This window comes from Panthera uncia, chromosome A2 (assembly GCF_023721935.1).
Source record: "Panthera uncia isolate 11264 chromosome A2, Puncia_PCG_1.0, whole genome shotgun sequence".
In the NCBI taxonomy this organism is placed as follows: domain Eukaryota; kingdom Metazoa; phylum Chordata; class Mammalia; order Carnivora; family Felidae; genus Panthera; species Panthera uncia.
The window spans coordinates 98,005,395-98,024,539 of record NC_064816.1 but is presented as its reverse complement, the minus strand read 5'-3'; the positions used below and the strand labels follow the sequence as shown (position 1 = coordinate 98,024,539).

At 37.5% G+C, this 19,145-nt stretch overlaps 1 protein-coding gene across 1 annotated transcript in view; it reads right to left on the bottom strand.

Annotated features, from left to right (window-relative positions):
* Nucleotides 1-17,280, bottom strand: part of NXPH1 (neurexophilin 1) — a 45,172-nt gene extending 27,892 nt beyond the window's left edge. The window contains exons 1-2 of the mRNA XM_049642278.1: nt 17,156-17,280; nt 16,490-16,631 (exon numbers count right to left, since the gene is read on the bottom strand). Coding sequence (XP_049498235.1) covers nt 16,490-16,631; nt 17,156-17,280 — 267 coding nt within the window. The remainder of the gene's footprint in view (nt 1-16,489; nt 16,632-17,155) is intronic.
* Nucleotides 17,281-19,145: the final 1,865 nt, after the last annotated feature.

The window sequence follows — 19,145 nt, the reverse complement described above, 5'->3', positions numbered from 1 at the left end:
GAGACAGAGCATGAACAGGGGAGGGTCAGAGAGAGGGAGACACAAAATCTGAAACAGGTTCCAGGCTCTGAGCTGTCAGCACAGAGCCCGACGCGGGGCTCCAACTCACGGACCGCGAGATCATGACCTGAGCCGAAGTCAGCCGCTTAACCGACTGAGCCACCCAGGCGCCCCTACAATAATTTTTATGATAAAATAATTCTATGAGAAATATCATATAAAGGACACTACTGGGTGATGTTGTCCAGTGTTTCTCATGCTTTAATGTGTGGATGGATCATCTAGGGATCTAATTAGAAGGAGGTTCTAACAGTACATCTATAGTTAGAGCTTGTGACTCTGATTTCTAATAAGCCCTTGCTGCTGGTCCATGGACAATATGTTGAGTGGCAGGATCTAGAAAATACCAAGGATAATCTTGGTGGCAATCCATCAATAATGACCTTAATTTTCTAAAGCATCCCTCATGGTATGCTGATTGTATAATATCAATGCAATAAGTGAAATTGTGTAAAAGTAATTTTATGAGGTAGAATATAAAAACATGCATTGAGGCACACATATCTCTTAATATGTACTTTGGCCCAAAGGCAAACTTTCAAACACTTGGACAAGCAAAAGGTGAATAACATACCTTCATCATGTCAGTGGAATGAATAAACTAATAGGCATTTAGTTCCTCATGTCTGATGATTTTTCTGAATGAAGAAAAGAACTAAGAATTCTTCTTAGCCATGATTTGTCACTATAGTGATTCAAATGTAGGATAAATTCTTTGTAATAGAACGTTATAAATATTTTCAGTTTTAAATTAATCCCGTGTAAAATTTGCATATTCATATATATGAATGCATATTAAATTATTTAAAGATTTATGTTTTCTATCCAAGCAAAGTTTCAAGCATTTATCATCTTCAAAAGAAAAGAATAAGCTTTTATCTGCAATATTTAGGCAATTATTTTAAACTATGTAAAAATAAAGAATACAAAAAATTTTTAATTTATTTATTCTATTTTATAATTTATTTCTTTTTTGATATAACTCATGAAACAGTAGAATTACAAAGTTAAAAGAAGGCTCTGTTTAGAAAAGATGGAATTGGAGCTCAGGGGAGTTAAACAAATGACTTTGTCAAGGTCACACAGCTAACAAATCCCAGAGTTAGGCCTTTGACTATAAGACCAATGCTTGTCTCCCATATGTCACACTGCTTTACTATCATTAATTAAGTTGACCTTTAGACCCTAATATCATTGTGATTCAATATAGTGGAAAAAAGAAAAAGAATGGGAAGAGAAGGATATTCCACTCACTCAATGAATATGTATTGAGAACCATTAACATGATAACCATTGACTTGGAAGCAGAAGGGCAGAATGCAATAAGGGAGAGCATTGTCAACTCCTCATTGGATACACAGTTCAGTAAAGGTAAACATGCATTTATAATATACATTTATAATATGCATAATATGTTCTTACCACACAGACTGAGAAGTACTATGATACAAATGCATATAAAGTATTGTCAGGAATTAAAGGAGATGGAACTTGAGATGGATTGTGAATGTTAGATATATTTTGGTATGTAGAAGAGAGTAACTGTGTCTTCCAGAGGCACAAAAGTGTGGAAAAGCATAATGTAGAGTAATGCCAAACAGGTTCCTTCTAACAATAAGAAATATGGGATGGGGAAAGAGTGGAGAGCTAGAGAGAAATGGAAATCAAGGATTCATGCAGGTTTCTAGCTTAAATAGTAAAAGTCAACCTAACAGAGTCAATAAGTCATTAAAACATCTTAATTTTGGTGGGGGAGGGGTGCCTAGGTTAAGCATTCAACTCTTGATTTCAACTCAGATCATAATCACACAGTTCATGCATTTGAGACCCACGTCAGGTTCTGTATTGACAGTGTGCAGCCCGCTCGGGATTCTCTTTCTCCCTCTCTCTCTGTCTCTCTCTCTCTCTTTCAAAAATACATAAATAAGCATTTTTTTAAATCTTAATTTTTAGATAATTAAAACAGATCTGTCTAATGTAATGAACCTGCCCTTAGATGAGGCTCTCACTCACCAAATGGGTATGGTGTCATATTGAGGACATAGTGTTGGCCTTTGTGGTTATCAAGTTAGTCACTCAGGACTGGCAGTAATCATACCAGTCTTGCTAAGGGGACATCTATGTTGTTGTTGAGCCCAGGAAGAGTCTCTATTTCTGTGGCCCTAGCCACTGTCAATAGGACCATTGAGCAAGAATGAGAGTGGCTGAAAAAAGAAGCCAACTGACAACCAGAGTGGGGGTCACCATTTCCACATTGATGGTTCTCTGGTAGATGCCCTTTGTTGAACATTCACATAAAACACAAACATCTTCACACTCCGACAACACCAAGAAGATCATGAATTTACCTCAACCAAGTTGAACACTCTTCAGTCCTCAAATAGGCATAAGGAATCTCCCCATAAGGTCTTGGTTATACATTGAAGGGGGAGGGTCAATGCAGTAGGAATATGTGTAGTAACGTCTGAGATAACCGCTTATGCCTTTTGTATCTGCTTAAGCCTGACCTCAAACTCAGGTTTCCATTAATGATAAATCATAGCTGTTCACACATAACTGAATACTCATCTCATGATGGCAGCTAAATTTGCATGGTCATTTGGTGGTGGAAGATCAAGCATTCCTACTGTACCAAGGCTTGATATTCTTCCAGGAACTGTTTCTCAGAAACATATCTGCAGAAGTAGACACTGCTTTGTTTAAAACTCTGGAGATCATAGCTGCAATTCTCCTATAGGGGTTTGTCAGAAGTTCCACAAACATCCCTATTTCCAGATACATCAAATATTATTGGATCTGACGGCTCATTAACCTCAAGCAGAAGAGCATTTTGCACTGCTGTGCTACTAACTGCAGAGCCTTTTCTTGCTTCATTTTGAGTTACTCAGTAAATATGGTAGAGCAGCATGTTTGTGGTATATGCTGTCTCCCAAATCCAAATTAGCCAACCAAACTTTGTATCACCATAATCTTTGAGAATTAAATTAAGGCAGAGGGAAGGAGTGTTGACAGAGCCTTAAGGCAAGACTACGAAGATGCACTATTGATTGTATTAAGTAAAAGCATGCTGCTGCTGGTGATCTTTGCAAATTGTTATACAGACAAAAGCAATTTTAGATCAATAGCTGTGTAACAGGTCCAAGGGGCTGTGTTGATTTGCTTCAGCAAAGAAATCACATCTGGAACCACAGCTGCAAATGGAATCACTGCCTGATTGCATTTAAGATAATCTACAGTAATTCTCTAAGATGCATCCATCTTCTTCAAAGTCCAACCAAGTGAATGAAATGAAGACACAATGGAAATCACCGCCACTGCATATTTCAAGTTTTTGATGGTGGCACTAATTTGTGGTCTTCCTAGGGATGCAGTACTACTTTAGGTTCACCATCCTGGCAGAGATGGAAAGTTCCAGAAGCTTACACATGCCCTTTCTGTCAGAATAACCTTCACTTCATAAGTCAAGGGCCAATGTGTGGAACTTGACAATTTGCATTTAAGTGTGTTCCAATTATATATACAGATATTAAGGCAATACCGAAAGGGTGGTTTTATGAACCCACTGGAATAAGATTTGTCTAAAGGTACCTATGTTACTGCAGGACTGAGACATCAGGCAGGTTTGCATTTGCATAAACCTGCAGGTACATCCTAAAATCTTGCACCCTAGACCCAGCCCTGTGTCACTTGACCCATATCTCCATTTTGACTGGTCAATTGTATTATCATTTTGGGTCCCCATTAATTAGCATAAATTTAGAGAACCTGCTTAGTAATTTCTAAAATTTCTGGGTATTTTTCTTTCCCAAGTACAAGTTGTACTAGTTAGTGGTTGCAGTTCCCTTTGGGGAAAGCTTAGAGAAAGATTAACCATATACTTGTGGCAATATTTCAGGGTTCAACTCAAGATCTTGGTGTCTAGGTCTGTCAACAGGCTTAGTCTGGAATCTTGGTAACATATCAGGACCCTCCTTGTGGTGACTCAAGTCAAGTTTCTGGCCACCAGACCTAGAATTTTGTCTTCTTACAGTTTAAACAATATTTAATACGGTGTCCATAATCTCTTACTCCTACAAATACCATAATAATTATCTATAACCAAAATATCCATGCAGGAAAAAAAATTCTCAGTACCCATTTGCCTCTTCCGTGTTCTACTAATTCTGTCAAAGGCACTTCACTTGGACCTTTCCCTTCCAGAATTCCAACATCTCCAGTGAATTCAGGGACCCTATCTCATTGTCAGCATCTCCCATGATCATCTCTGGCTTGTAGAAGACAATGACCCCAGGGGTGTTCATGTATTCTCAATACCTAAATTAAAGGAATGCCCTTTGGGCTGTCTCTGAGAATATAGTGTACATGCATGGTAGGTGGTTGGGATAGGGGAAGAAGATTGATTATGATGATCCCACAGGATAATCTACTGCAAAGTACCTACTTCCATATGCCTTTGGATTCCTTCCTTGCTATATATGCCACAGTAGTTCTGGAATTTCAACCTCATTGAATGCAGACCACCATTAAGTCAAAGTTTCAATCAGTTAACCAAATTTGTAGTAACACTTCCAACTGCACAAATTAAAACACTACATCATGAATTTCTACCAAGTTTACCATATCAATAAATTCAGCCTTAACCAGTTATAGGTCTTCCCTCTCAGTCTAAAACTCTTAGGAACTATTCAGTATAAATTACAAAATCTTGCAATTATTCTGGAATATAAGCTATCTCATTCTGAGTGAGACTTTATACTTGTTCCCCTGGAATATTCTGAGATCTGATTCTAGTTATGGGAATAGAGACAATAGGAGATATTTGGCATGGGTCTTGAGAAGAATGGACATCCCTTACATGGCAAATGCCCCGGGTTAACTAATTACAGGAACATCAAGCATGGGAAGCCTAGTACGATTTTGTGTCTGTTTTTAATGAGGTTAACTCTAAAGCACAACAGGATAAAGGAATCTTTTGGGCTGTTTCGAACATTCTCTGGTTCTATAATGATGATTTGAAACAAGGGTTTAAAGCCATGAGTTTGTTCTTTTCTTCCTTTAAGCTTCCCAGTGTAGCCATAAAAAGCCACCTCGCCCCCTAGTCTTTGTACCTGTTATCATTGCCATACTAAATTCAGTATCTGTTTGATCCCCCCAATACATTGTTTCACAAGATACTTCATTTCAATCAACCACAGGCAATAGTTTAATTGTGTGCCACTGCATACCATAAACAAGGAGGTCAGCATTACTTTCAAGACAAATATCTCAATGTCAGCATCTCCTAAATCAATGTCCAAGTATCATCTTTGAGAGTGTGTTTCCAGGACCACTTCTGATACTCAGTATGTGTCATGCAGCATGTTGTCAGGAAAACCAAAACCAGACCAAGTATTTTAATACAGCACAGATAGCACAGGAAACTGGTTTCACAGGTAATGAAAGGATTGAAAAAGAACACTAAAGTAACTTGGACATAATTATGAAGAGCAGCTGTCACTGCAAAGGCTAGAGAAACAGAGGAGAGGGGTTGTGGCTATCAGGACCTGGAAGCCAATAGAAGGGACAGGGACACAGAACACTGGATAGAGGCACTGCCCTGCTGGTGCTGGTAGTTCTGGAGAGGTATGATGGGTGAGGCTGGTGTAGGAAGGCCGAAAGAAGCTTGCATTCCACTATCATTAGGTATATGCTGACAGGAACAGCAGGGAGAATATCACCCTCCTAATATCCAGCCTCCTGCATGTACCCTTATTGGCAAAACCTAACCAGAAGCCAACGGTAAGGAACAGGACTCTGCAGTCTTAGCCCCATACCACAAATCAAAGTATGGGAAGATAGCTTCAGAGCCAAGAGACAATAGTTTGATAACCAACATATATCTTATGTGAAGAAAACAAAACCACAGAAAAATTACATGGGGTCAGGAACTAGGTTTTGGTCTCAGCCACATCTCTAATGCACTCTAAGAAGTTCAGAAGGTAATTTCACCTTCCTGAGCCTCAGTTTCACTTGAAAAAAATCACTATAACGATACCACCCATGCCTTCCTCACAGGAGGCATAATGTAGTTGCAAGCAGTTTGAATAAGTATAGAGTACTATATAATCATAAGCTTGTCTCACTATTATTATCCGTACTAAATGGAGCTAGGAAAATAATAGATGAATGAAACTCATAGATAATCTTAAAATCTTCCTTTAGATGGCTTTATATTCTTTTCTATCTAACCAGTCTTTATAGGACACATGCAAAAGAGCTCAATAAGCTCCCTGTCTAGCGTCCTGTGGAGTTGCTTAGAAGCAATAATGTGAATCCAAGGACAGTACCAGGGGAGAATGAGACAATATTGGGAGTTTAGCTAAGTCCCCAAATGAATGCCCAGTTTGAAGAGCTAAAATATGGTCACAAACTATTTATACATAACCTACTCCTCTTGAAAACTGAATTTCAAAATTTAAGTATTGCCTTCACAAATAGTAACAATTTTGTAAATAAGTAGTAGGCCAACATAGAACACATAAAAAAATTCAGAATAGAAAGGGTTTTGCTTTGTTTTGTTTGTTTGTTTTGTTTTGTTTTGTTTGTTTTTGTTGTTGTTTTTTGGTTTGTTTTCATTTTTGTTTTTTGTTTCTGGTTTTTGTTTTTGTTTTTGTTTGGTTTACTTTGAGGTCATGAATAATTATTTGGAAAGGAAAGAGTTAATAGATAAATTGGTATATTTAATTCAATAGTGTTGCAAGTTAGAAAAATCACAAAACTAAGTAATGAATACTATAGCACTTAGAGATGCCTATCAAAGACTTTCGGGTAATTGCCCACAAATCAGAATTTCATTCCAGACTAGACAGAATTAACAGACTTGATTGTTACTATCTTACATTTTTAGCTCTACTGAATTAAACTGAAGAATCTCTTTAAAAGTATATGAGCATTTATTTATTCATCCACAAATATTTACTATCTTCTTTGTGACAAATCCTAGGTTCTAAGGATATAAAAACGAGGACGAGCTCTGAAACCTACATAAGTGTTGAGCTACCGTGTGAGAACAATTAAGTTTACCTGAAGGTTCTAGGAAAGGATTCTCAAATGTGACAGTTAAGCTGAATCTCAAAAACTTAAATCAAGTTTGCTACTTAGAAGGTATTAAAAGGGCAGTAAAGCAAAAAGCAGCCACAGTACAATGGCAGAAAGTTATGAAAGGCAGCAACATACTAGGGGGACAATAAGAAATACTGCCTTGCAGGAACTGAGGGTGCAAGACAGGGAGGAGAGGGTACAGCAGCCAAAGGAGATGAAACTGGTGAAGCCAGGACCATTGCATGAAGGGATCTGTTACAATGCTGAGGAGTTTGGACTTGATTCTGTTGGAAGCAGGATCCCTATGACATCTTTAATAGGGAATTGAACTGATCTAATTTATTAATTTGCATATGACAGCTTCAATACTCCAACAGAATGTGAATTTTACTGGAGAAACACTGGGGCTAAGGAGCATATTGCAGTTAGGGCTCCTGGGTTGTTCAGTCAGTTGAGCGTATGACTCTTAATTTCAGCTCAGTTCATGATCCCAGGGAATCCCATGGAGCCCATTTAAGATTCTCTCTCTCTCTCTCTCTCTCTCTCAAATAATTTATTATTTTTTTAAAAAAGGAGAATATTTCAGTTTCACAGGCAATAGATGGCAAGGACCCACGTGCAAAGCTGTGGAAGTGAGAATGAAGACGAGGAGTCTGGTCTGGAGATGTTCCTTATATACATCAGTAGGATATGCATGTGAAAGAGGAAAGGCTGGAAAATAATTCTGAGGTTTTGATATTGGGAGATTAAAAATTGAGAGAGTGGCAAAATCTTCCATTCAAATGGAGCAGGAGTCAGCAAACTTTTTCTATAAATGGCCAGATAGCATAGGCTAGTTTAAGCCTCTGAGAGCCAGACGGTCTTCATCACAAGTACTCAGTTCTGCTTTTGTGGCATAAAAGCAGCCATAGGCAATACATGAACAAATAAGTGTGGCTGTATTCCAATAAGACATTTTTATGGACACTGAAATTTGAATTTCATCTAACTTTCACATGTCATGAAATTTTTTTTTTCATTTTCTCTTAAAGATGTAAGAACTATTCTCACCTTTTCATAAGGCCATGTAAGAACAGGCAGTAGGCTAGATTTAGCCCAAGGACCATAATTTGTCAATCTTTACAACAGAAAAAACATGGAAAGGAATAGCATTCGGATTAAGCTTAAGGTGCTGTGGGACATCCAGGTGAGGACGGCCAGAGGCAGGTGTTCAGGTATGGACCTCAGTAAAGGGAACTCTAGAGTCCCAAATGCTCTGGAAACACTGTTTTTCATGGTCATAAAGAACCAACATTATGTGAGAATGCAAGTACAAGAGAGAAATGAAAGACCATATCCTACCCTAATGCTGCTTGCAAAGTACTTTTTAATTGCAGGTAAAGCAACATTTGAGGATTTCATATTATCAAACCCAGACACTTATCTCTATAATAGGCAGTTAGAAGCTAAGGCCAAAGAGCTAAAGCATTTATGACAGAACTTATAAAAGTAATGGAAGATGATAGAGTACAGGAACTGTCCAAGAAGAAAATAATGTTTCATCCTTTATGGGTGAAAGGCAGAAATGAAGCTGGATTTAATTTTAGAAGAGGAATTTCATTTGTTACTTGTCAAAAACACTGATACAAAAGATAAATAGAAGTCATGAAACTTCCTTCTTAGGCAATATGTAACACCACTCTGCCACATTATGCTTGTTAAGTAACATTCAAACCACTCATAAATGATCCTAAAGAGAAATGGTTTACAATTCAATTTGATAAAGAAACGATGACAGTGTCTCTGGTGCCTCACTGGGACAGCTTTTGTACACGTGCTGCCCTGCCTTTCACAGTCAGAGTCATGAAAAGTACATTTATCTCGAGATTGCACCTCTTATTTGGTTGAGGCGCGGTATCTCTGGTCCACATTGGATTTTTAACAGATGAAATATTTCCTAAACCAAGTAATTTGATTCTGTAGAGATAGTAACCACAGGCAGTGTAATTAATTTCTTTTATATCTTCAACACAGTAAGAAAGTAGATCTTCCCTTTCTATCCATAAGACAAAGCCAGACACAAATCACCATGAAAAGCAAGGTGCAACGTGAAGATTAAGAAATTTCCTATGATGTTGTGGATCCAAGCTATTCATCACCTCACCATAAAAGTGAAATGTTAAAAATCAATCTCTTAATAACATGTCAATTTCCCATGCAAAGTGGCCCAAACAAAATAAGACATATTTAGCATTTTAACTTACATTTCCCCATTGTCTAAACCCTATCAAAAAAAAAAAAAATCCTTTGATATAGCAACAAAAAATTGTCACATATTCCCTAGCAACTATTTTTCTAAAATGTTGCAAATTCTTACATTAAAATTAAAATGCATTGGTGATAGTCCCTAGAACTATGGCTCACAAAACTGTCATGTCTGTTCAAAATTACTTTTCTACATGAGTATTACTGCCAAGTTAATTCCTTCTCAGTTATTCTTCTACAGAATAATAATATGTTGATACCCCATAAGATAAAACATTGACACTAAAAAGAACATTTTACTAGGTGAATTTCTACAAAAAGAAAATCAGAGATAAAAACTGAACAGCTTTTCTAGTAAATAAGTATTAGTTCTAAAATCTTAAAGTAAAAATCTGTAGGGGTTTTCTATTTGTAAGTCATGCAGCATTTGCCTAACCAATATGAGATAAACTTGCAATAAGAGGAAGATAATTAAAAACAAATAGAAATTACTTTAAACTTTAAATTAGAAACCATGATAAAAACCAGTCTTTTGCACAAAATACCCTAACAACTACAAGTGAAAAATAAGAAGCCAAAATCAGGATTTATTTTTCATATAATGGACCAAATCATTATTATATCTGTCCTTACCATCCAAATTTAATTATTTTCATCACTAAATTGCCTGAATTAACAACTTTGTTACCAGTAGAGGGACAACTTTACAATACTTTTTTCAGGCCAAGTATTTAAGCAGGACACTCTACTATAGGAAATAAACTTCTGAAAATAAATCTTTACCCTGATGGGTATGATATAATGAATATGGGCTTTGGAGACCATCTGAGCTAGGTTCAAAACCAGTATCTATGGCCAGTTAGCTATCTGTTCTTGGGCAAATTACATTAATCTAAGAGACTGTCAGATCTAAATCCACCGAGTTTAACATCAGTCATCACCAGAAACCTAAGCTTTCCACATTATCCATCATTACCTAGATCCATCATTACCTAGACCAGCACTCTGAAATAAAATCCGTCTATACTGTAACCTATACATTTTTCAAAAAATTAGTATAGTGTTCCATAAAACGTACTTCAGTATGTGAACGTATGGATGCTAGTACTCTCCAAGACATGTTAGTACCAGGTGCTTGCCTGTGTCTATACAAAGAACCATCAATAAGGTGACACAAATGCAGATAGATATAGATGTGAGGTACCGGCCATTTAAATACGATTGGGGCACCGCTATCAATGACTTGATTTTCCAAAGTAGGGAACAGCAGTTGGCAGAGTTCTGAACAAGACAAGGACAGTATTTCTTTAAATATACACCATACTTACATTCCTAGAAAATTTAGTGTAGACTGAAACCATGCACAAATTACTTATGTTAATATATATGTAAATTTATGTTTATACAATTGTACGTAGATCTTTCACCTCTATGACTCTCTAGCTGGGGGTTCAAAGATCATGTGGAACATAAGTGAGAAAACATGTGACTGTGCAGAACTCACCCACACACTGAAAGATGTCTCCTATCCCTTGCTCCAATCACTTTCTAGTAAGTTCCTTTTCCCTCCTCTTCTATTCTTCCTCCCTATCCCAACGTCTCCCCATCAGTTAGTCATAGAACAGCCAGAGTAATCCTTTTAAAAATGTTAATCACACTGTGTTACTTGGGCTAAACCCACCAATGATTTTTTGCCACGCTTAGAATACAGTCCAAACTCTTTTGCATGATCTTTAGGCCCGAAATGATCCTGCCTGAGGCCAACCTCTGTGACCTCACTTCTACTGGTGTCTTTTTTGCTTCATGCTCCAGACACACTAGTTCTCTTGCTGGTCTTAAAACTCATCAAACCTACTCCAGATGTGGGGCTTTGCTTTCGCAGTTCTCTCTGTGCAGAACACACTCACCTGGCCCTTTCTCTGGCTCCTGTATCCTACTTGACCTCTTAACCTGGATGGTTAATTTCCCAAAATGGACATTTGGTTCACTATTTAAATCATCACCCTCTGGATCTTAAGAAGTGGCACACTTATAATAGCCAGTTATTCAGGCTAAAATCTCTGACAATTATCTTCTTCTTACCCCAACATATCTATTCACCTAATAAATGAGTAAGTCCTTTTGACTTCACCTCTAAAACATATCCCAAATTTATCACAGCCACTGCTACTATTCCAGTCTGAGCAACTATCATCTCTCGCCTACACCATTTCATAGGCTGCCTAACATCTCATGCTGCTTCCATTCTTACCCTCTATAATTCTTTCTCCATGCAGCATCCAGAGTGATCTTTATGAAAGATAAATCAGATCATGTCCCTCCCCCTTTCAAGCTTTCTACCGACATTTTTCACACTTTGAATTGAACCCAAACTCTGAGCATCACAGTCTACAAGGGCTTCAACAATCTGAATACCTTACCTCACCATTCACCTTTCTTCCACTCACTCTCTGTGCCACTGGCCTTCTTTCTGATAAAAGAACAAGTCATATTCATTCCCACCCTAGGACTTTTGCTCTGTCTTGGAACTGTATGCTTGGAAATTAGTGCAACATATATTTATATGGCTGGCTTCTTATCATTCAGGTGTCATCTTAAAATGGCACATCCCCAGCAAGACCTTTCTGACTTACCAGGTCTAAAGAAATGCCCATTTACTCCATCTCACAATATATTTCTTTATTTTAATCCAGGAATTGATCAGTATGGAACATTTTTTGGTTTACTTGGGGTTATGTATTTATTATTATTATTTAATAATAATAATATGTGGCATATCTTCCCCTGAATGTAAGACCCATGAAAGCAAGAACCTTGATGAAATTAGCCATAAGTCTGTACCCAATGCTTGAATAGTCATTAATCAGAGTGGACACTGAAGAAAAAAAAAAAAAAAAAAACCCTGTCAAATGAATAAATTAATGAGTAGCTTAGTACTCCAACCAGATCTTCCTGGAGAAAATTCCTTAACTTTACAATTTTCAAATTATGTGCACCACCAAAAAACATGAGTTACTTTGCCAAATAGCTCAAACCACTGGAAAATGTGGCATATCTTCCTGAAACATCAGTTTTATGTGAATGTAATTTAAAACATTTATATTTATTTTGATAAGAATATACTACTTACATGAATTTTTAACATAAAACAAAAATTCTGTGAAACTTCATGATTTTAGCAATTGCTACACACTATGATTCCAAATCCCCTGATTTATGTATGATGTTATTCTCCCCAGTTTTAAGGCATACACTGATGTAAAAATAAAACAAAATTAAGAAGCAAAGGAATGACTCCATGACCAATAATTGGAGCAAACAGTTGGGAATGGAGATTTTCATTTAGGCTCCCTTCTAATGCTCTATTTTAAAAATACCATCGGAGAGATAAGCAATGTCTCCTATATGGTGGATAGTTTCCATTGTTCTGAATCTTAGATTTGTGAGGTTTGGGGTTTTTTCCTTTATAGAAAAGCTTTGCATGCTGCTACTTCCTGTCAGTGGTAGTAAATGTTAACTATGGCACCAAATACTTGGTGTATTAGAATCTAGCTAGAAGACCAGGACCAAGAGGTATCCAAAATGCCTTAGTGAGAAAAGCCAACAAGACCTCACATCTACCTAATCCTAAGGAAACTAAGAGGTAAGGGTCATCAAATAGCAAAACTATTAAGTCTGATGATGACAATCTGATAAGAATAAAAAGGTGTTCAACAAGTATTTAGGTCAACAGTAAATTGTGACTTCCTCTAAAGCAATAATGACATTTAGGAAGAAAACACCATCACAATAATAATTTTGCTCAACAAACTGCATAGTAAGAACAAAGCCTGGCATTGAAAACTATTTCTGTCAACGTCTAACTGTGTAGCTTTTACTGGAGTACTAATCTCAGTTTTATCATACGTGACTTGAAGATAATAATATCTAGTTCTCGAGCAGATTGGGAGGATAACACAAGACAGCACATACCACAGACCTAGCAACCACCAAGCCCTTAAATTGCAGCTATTATTGTTACAGAATAAAGCACCTACCATTATAAAAATTAAAAGCATCCTATTCTAATTCTAGATTTAATATAGAAGGAAGTTTGGTTTAATATTAGCAATGAATATTTCATGTTATTTCTAGAAGAAATTGTTTTAATAAAAGTTGATACTCTAGTTCTGCCAGACATCCAAAATTATATCCAATACTTTAAAAAACCTAAGCTATCTAATACTTGGTTTTAAAGTAATAATGTATTCAGAGATTTTCTTTGCCAAGTGGACTGAATAATCAACACAATCCCAAATCCTGTACTAAAGTATTCATTTATAACTTAATTTAGCACTTACCTTATATTGTATTCTCATTTTCTTCAACTTTTTTTCATGTGTATTTCTCTAAGAAGTTTGCAAGCTACTGAAGGCAGAGGCTATTTTGTGTAACTGCTTTTTATGAGTTTCTAGTTACACTGTGGTGGGGTATGGTGGTATATGGAGAATAGTGAGATGAATTTCAAAATGTATAACATTTATTAATTATAACATTATGAGTTTCTCTCCTACTTTCTTGCTATAATGTACAATAATGAAAATATGAATCAAATATCACCATATGAAGAAAATAGATAAGTGTTGTTATAACTTGTTTAAGCAGCAATAAAATACTGAAGGTTCAAAGTTTCATGGTTTCTCCAAACTAACATGGTACTATGGTGAGGTCCACACTAAATTTTTAAATTTATTTTAAGTTTATTTATTTATTTTGAAAGAGACAGAGACAGTGTGAGTGGGAGAGGGGCAGAGAGAGAAGGAGAGAGAGAGAGAATCCCAAGCAGGCTCCACCCTGTCGGCACAGAGCCCAACACAGGGCTCAAAGTCACCAACCATGAGATCATGACCTGAGCCAAAACCAAGAGTTGCACACTTAACCGAGTTAGCCACCCAGGTACCCCAGACTAAATTTTTAAGAGTTTTTCTCCACACAATGTGTAGGTTGAGAAATGAAATCACCATCCCAGAAAAATGTCATCCCAGTGGTTCCCCCAGTACCATCCTACTGTATTTTCTGCTGGGACATATAAAGCTCATTTTCCCAAAGAAAGCTGTGGTTCTCTGACAAGCTCACATGACATGGCTGGCAAAGGACAATTCAAACTTCCCCTGTGTGCATGTAATGGCACTTGAATCAAAGAGACAACCCGGTACCTATGTTTGGGGAAAATGGAGCCATGAGTGTTTTCCAACATTATGAGCATTTTTATAACATGCAACTTGAGTAAATAAACCTACAGAAGTGCATCTGGTTTGGCCCAGAATGTTCTAGCAGTACAAGTCATCACAAGCGTGCCGTGCCCATCAATCAGGGTTTGCTTGTAGATTCATTGCATATTTGGTAAACAAGACACAGCTTTCTTCAGAAAATCATTTTTACAAACTTAATCTTGACTTGAGTCTTCCTTCACAGAGCATTAAGTTTTCCAAAGACAGATATAGACATATAGATATAGATAGATATAGATATAGATAGACATAGACATAGACATAGACATAGACATAGACATAGATACAGATACAGATATAGATATATAGATGACATAGATATAGATAGATGATATAGATATAGATACAGATAGCTATAGATATAGATACAGATATAGATAGATATGGTTTTCCAGTTACATATTGAATGATTTCATGAGTAACAGGAAACATAAGAGGGGTGACCATGTATTTTGTTGTCCAAACTGGTACACTTCTGAGAGCAAAAAGGGAAACTAATAATAATTATTCCAAACAGAGAGGAAGAAGTCATGTGTTTATCTTAGGAGAAAAATAGTTTAAAGCGGCCATATAACCATTTATGCAAACTTAGGGACAAAAAATTGAACATTGTGGGAAGAAAACGACTTTCTGGAAGAGGAGTGATAATGAGATGCAAGAGTTGAAGTAAAGAAAATAACATTTATCCATGGCTTGCTTTTGGCCAAGCTTTTAAGTAATAAAAACTCCAGCAACAATAAGTAAAGTAGTGATACTATAGTAGACAACAATCTGTGACATTGTTATTAGTCCCATTTTTCAGATAAGGAAACCAAAGTTAAAAAGGTTAAATCTTGGGGTGCCTGGGTGACTCAGTCAGTTAAGTGTCTGACTTTGGCCCAGGTCATGATCTCACAGTTTGTGAGTTTGAGCCCTGCATCAGACTCTCTGCTGTCAGCCCAGATCCTGCTTTGGATCTTCTGTCTCCCTCTCTCTCTGCCCCTCCCCTGTTCTCTCTTTGTCTCTCACTCTCTCTCAAAAATAAAATAAACATTTTAAAAAAGCTTAAATATCTAGGGGTACCTGGGTGACTCAGTTGATTAAGTGTCCAACTCTTGATTTCGGCTTAGGTCATGATTTCAGGGTTCATAGGACTGAGCCCCATGTCAGGCTCTGCACTGACAGACGGACCCTGCTTGGGATTCTCTCTCTCTCCCTCTCTCTCTCTGCCCTTCCCCCACTCATGTTCTCACTCTCAAAATAAATAAATAAATATTGAAAGAAAGAGAGAGAGAGAAAAGAAATAGAGAAAGAATGAGAGAGAGAGAGAGAAAGAAAGAAAGAGAAAAGAAAAGAAAAGAAAAGAAAAGAAAAGGAAAGAAAAGGAAAGAAAAGAGGGTAATCTCTAAAGTCACTGTTTTGTCTACCAAAGCGTTGACTGGGCTTTTGTTCAAAGACTCGGGTTTTATTTGGTTGGTTTTTGGTTTTTGTTGTTGTTGTCTGTTTGTTTGCTTGTTTTTGAGGGGACTGGGAAATGGAACTCTTCAGCCTTCTTCTCTGACTCTGCTGAAGCTCCATTTCCACTCTAAACTTTTTCCTCCTTGCCTCTAACTTGACTTTTTTCTCCCCTCTTAAATATTTTCTAAATATTTAATCAAGATGCCTGACCTGGGCTTATTGGAAACCTTACCTTACTAGTAAGGAGCTTCAGTCATTTATCCCTTACATCACTTACAGGCTGTGTTTTGTCCAAGGGTGGTTTATTCAAATCTCCTTCATTCTTATCTAATTCCTTCAGCGTGGGTCAGTTCACCCTCCAAAGCAACTTATACTCCCAGCATCCCTTTCCACCATACTTGTCCTTCTTTCACCTTGGCTTGAGAGTTACCATCACTCTTCTGAACAGCATGAAAATCTGTAAACTGCATGTACACACAAGTGGTGCAAGGAGTTAGGCTAACACAAAGCACTCCTTCAAGAGGAGCAGATTGAGAGGCACTATGGAGGAATTTCCCACAGTATTATATGAGGAAGTTTAAGTGGCACTGTTTTAGAGGAGTGGCCAAAAAAACTCAGGAAAGAAGAAGTTGTATAGTGAAGGCACATATAAATTTATCTTACGTAGGAAGCCTTGTTCTAATAATAAGAAGGAAACAATCCTCTGATGCCAGTCATTGACTATTACGTTCATATAAACCATATTCTAAAGGCAAATATCCACAAAGCAAGACTTTTCTCCATTCTGCCTGCTGCCCCCCATCCCTGTCACCAGAACCCTAGTGCAAGCCACCACCATCTCTCATTGGCGGCACAATAGTTTTTCAATGATCTCCAGGCTTCCATTCTTTCTTCCTTATGGTTAATTGTCTACCCAGCAGCTAGAGTATTTTTAAAATATGCTCATCATAACATGTCACTGTCTTATGTAATGCCCTCCGTTATATCCCATAGCATTTAGCATAAAATTGGAACTGTTTTTACTGGCTTAAAAGCACCAACAGGACCTTGCAAGCCCTTCCTACCACCTTATCACACTCTCCTCCTTGCCCACTCCAGCTTCCCTACACTTCTTCCCATGCCTGGAATGTGCCAGGCTTGTTCTGGCCTGGGGGTCTGTGTGCTCACTATTCCTGTTGACTGGAGTCATGTCTCCCCAGATCTTTGCTTCGCTGATGCCCCTTGTCGCTCAAACCTACATTTGAAAGCAACCTTCTCTAAAAGACCTTCCTTTACCTAAAGAGCAGCCACTCTGTTACTCAAACATAGTAATCTTGACATAGAATTTGATACTTTCTGTTCATTTATTTATTTACTTGTTTTGTACTTGTTTACTGCCTGTCTCACCTACTATAAATGTAAATCCCACCAGACTAGAGAATGTGCCCATCTTACTCGTCTTTGTATCCCCTATGTAGAGAAAAACACTAGTGTGTAATAGGACTCAGAAAGCATTTGGTGAACAAATAAATAAATTAGTCAATAAATTTATTTATGAATTTTTGCTTTACCTTTATATGATAATTGTAGTGGATAAAAATTTTTAATTGCCACTTTTCAACTTAAAAGTTGGCAGCAAAGATCTTTTCCTATGATTATATATGACTTTAAAATGTATGTTTACTAATGTCAAGTTGTGAAAATTCCTTGGTTGTTTTCTGTGATGACCTCAAAAAGTTTCAGAAAGAACTCACAGAAACTACAAACCCTTGCACAAACATATTATAAAAACTAGTGAGGCCTATGTAATCTGTACTTTGAGGAAGGCTTGGTCCTTCACTGAGGCTGTGACCAACCTTGCCTCAGAAAGCTTTCTGATATCATGATATCAATTACAGGACACAAAATACTGCCTCTATAATGTTGCTATGTGTGCCCCCAGTTCAAAATTTCATATAAGACAAGGTCACGCACCCTAGCTCTGAAGACTCAAGGCTTCACTGATGGCACAGACCAGGTTGAATGACCAGAACAAATGTCTGCTTACCAAAAAAGTTTGTTCAGTTAAAAAAAAAAAAACTCACTGAAAAGTTAGTAGGCATTTTCCTTAAGGAATAGGCTTGGCAAAACACTAGGGCTGAGTGAGCCAGATGTCACCCCAATCCATTAGAGTCACACTCAAGTGACTCTCCCAATTGTTAACTAAAAAGAAGTCTCTGGAGAAAAGGAGTAAGTTACTCCTTGAGGAGATCTTATTCAAATATGGCTGCATGGCATTAAGCAATGCAAGAGCTTATGAGCACAGAGATTCATCCAAACTGGACAAAAGTAATGTTTTCAAGAAAGTCAACAAGCCAAGAGCCAGAGCACCAGAGGTAGGTTCAAGTCCAGGCTGCCCATGACTTCAGGGAACTTCAAAGGGAAGCATCAGGTCACTGACGTTGACGGAGCTATCACAAACATAGCAGAAAACCATAAATATAAGCAGAAATAATCAAGGTTATTTGTTTCCCTAGTACATTGTCAAAAATTCCAGCATGGGGGCGCCTGGGTGGCGCAGTCGGTTAAGCGTCCGACTTCAGCCAGGTCACGATCTCGCGGTCTGTGAGTTCGAGCCCCGCGTCAGGCTCTGGGCTGATGGCTCGGAGCCTGGAGCCTGTTTCCGATTCTGTGTCTCCCTTTCTCTCTGACCCTCCCCCGTTCATGCTCTGTCTCTCTCTGTCCCAAAAATAAATAAAAAACGTTGAAAAAAAAATTAAAAAAAAAAAAAATTCCAGCATGTAGGATGTAAACCACACACAATTTGCACAGAGCTTCTTTTGTTCCAAATCCACTTCATCACATTTGATCATATTGACACTTCTTGGCTTAACTAAAATTATTTTTGTCTGAACTGATATGTACCTATCAGCATATGCTGAAATGTTTGTTGATCTCCTTAATTCCCTGCATTCATTAGTATTCTCCCTTTTCTTGCTCTGTGTTATACATAATGACATTGAAAACCACTCCTGTTCAATCGCCAATATTTACCCAGACTAAAAATATTAATCACAGGTGTCTTCCAAATCAAAG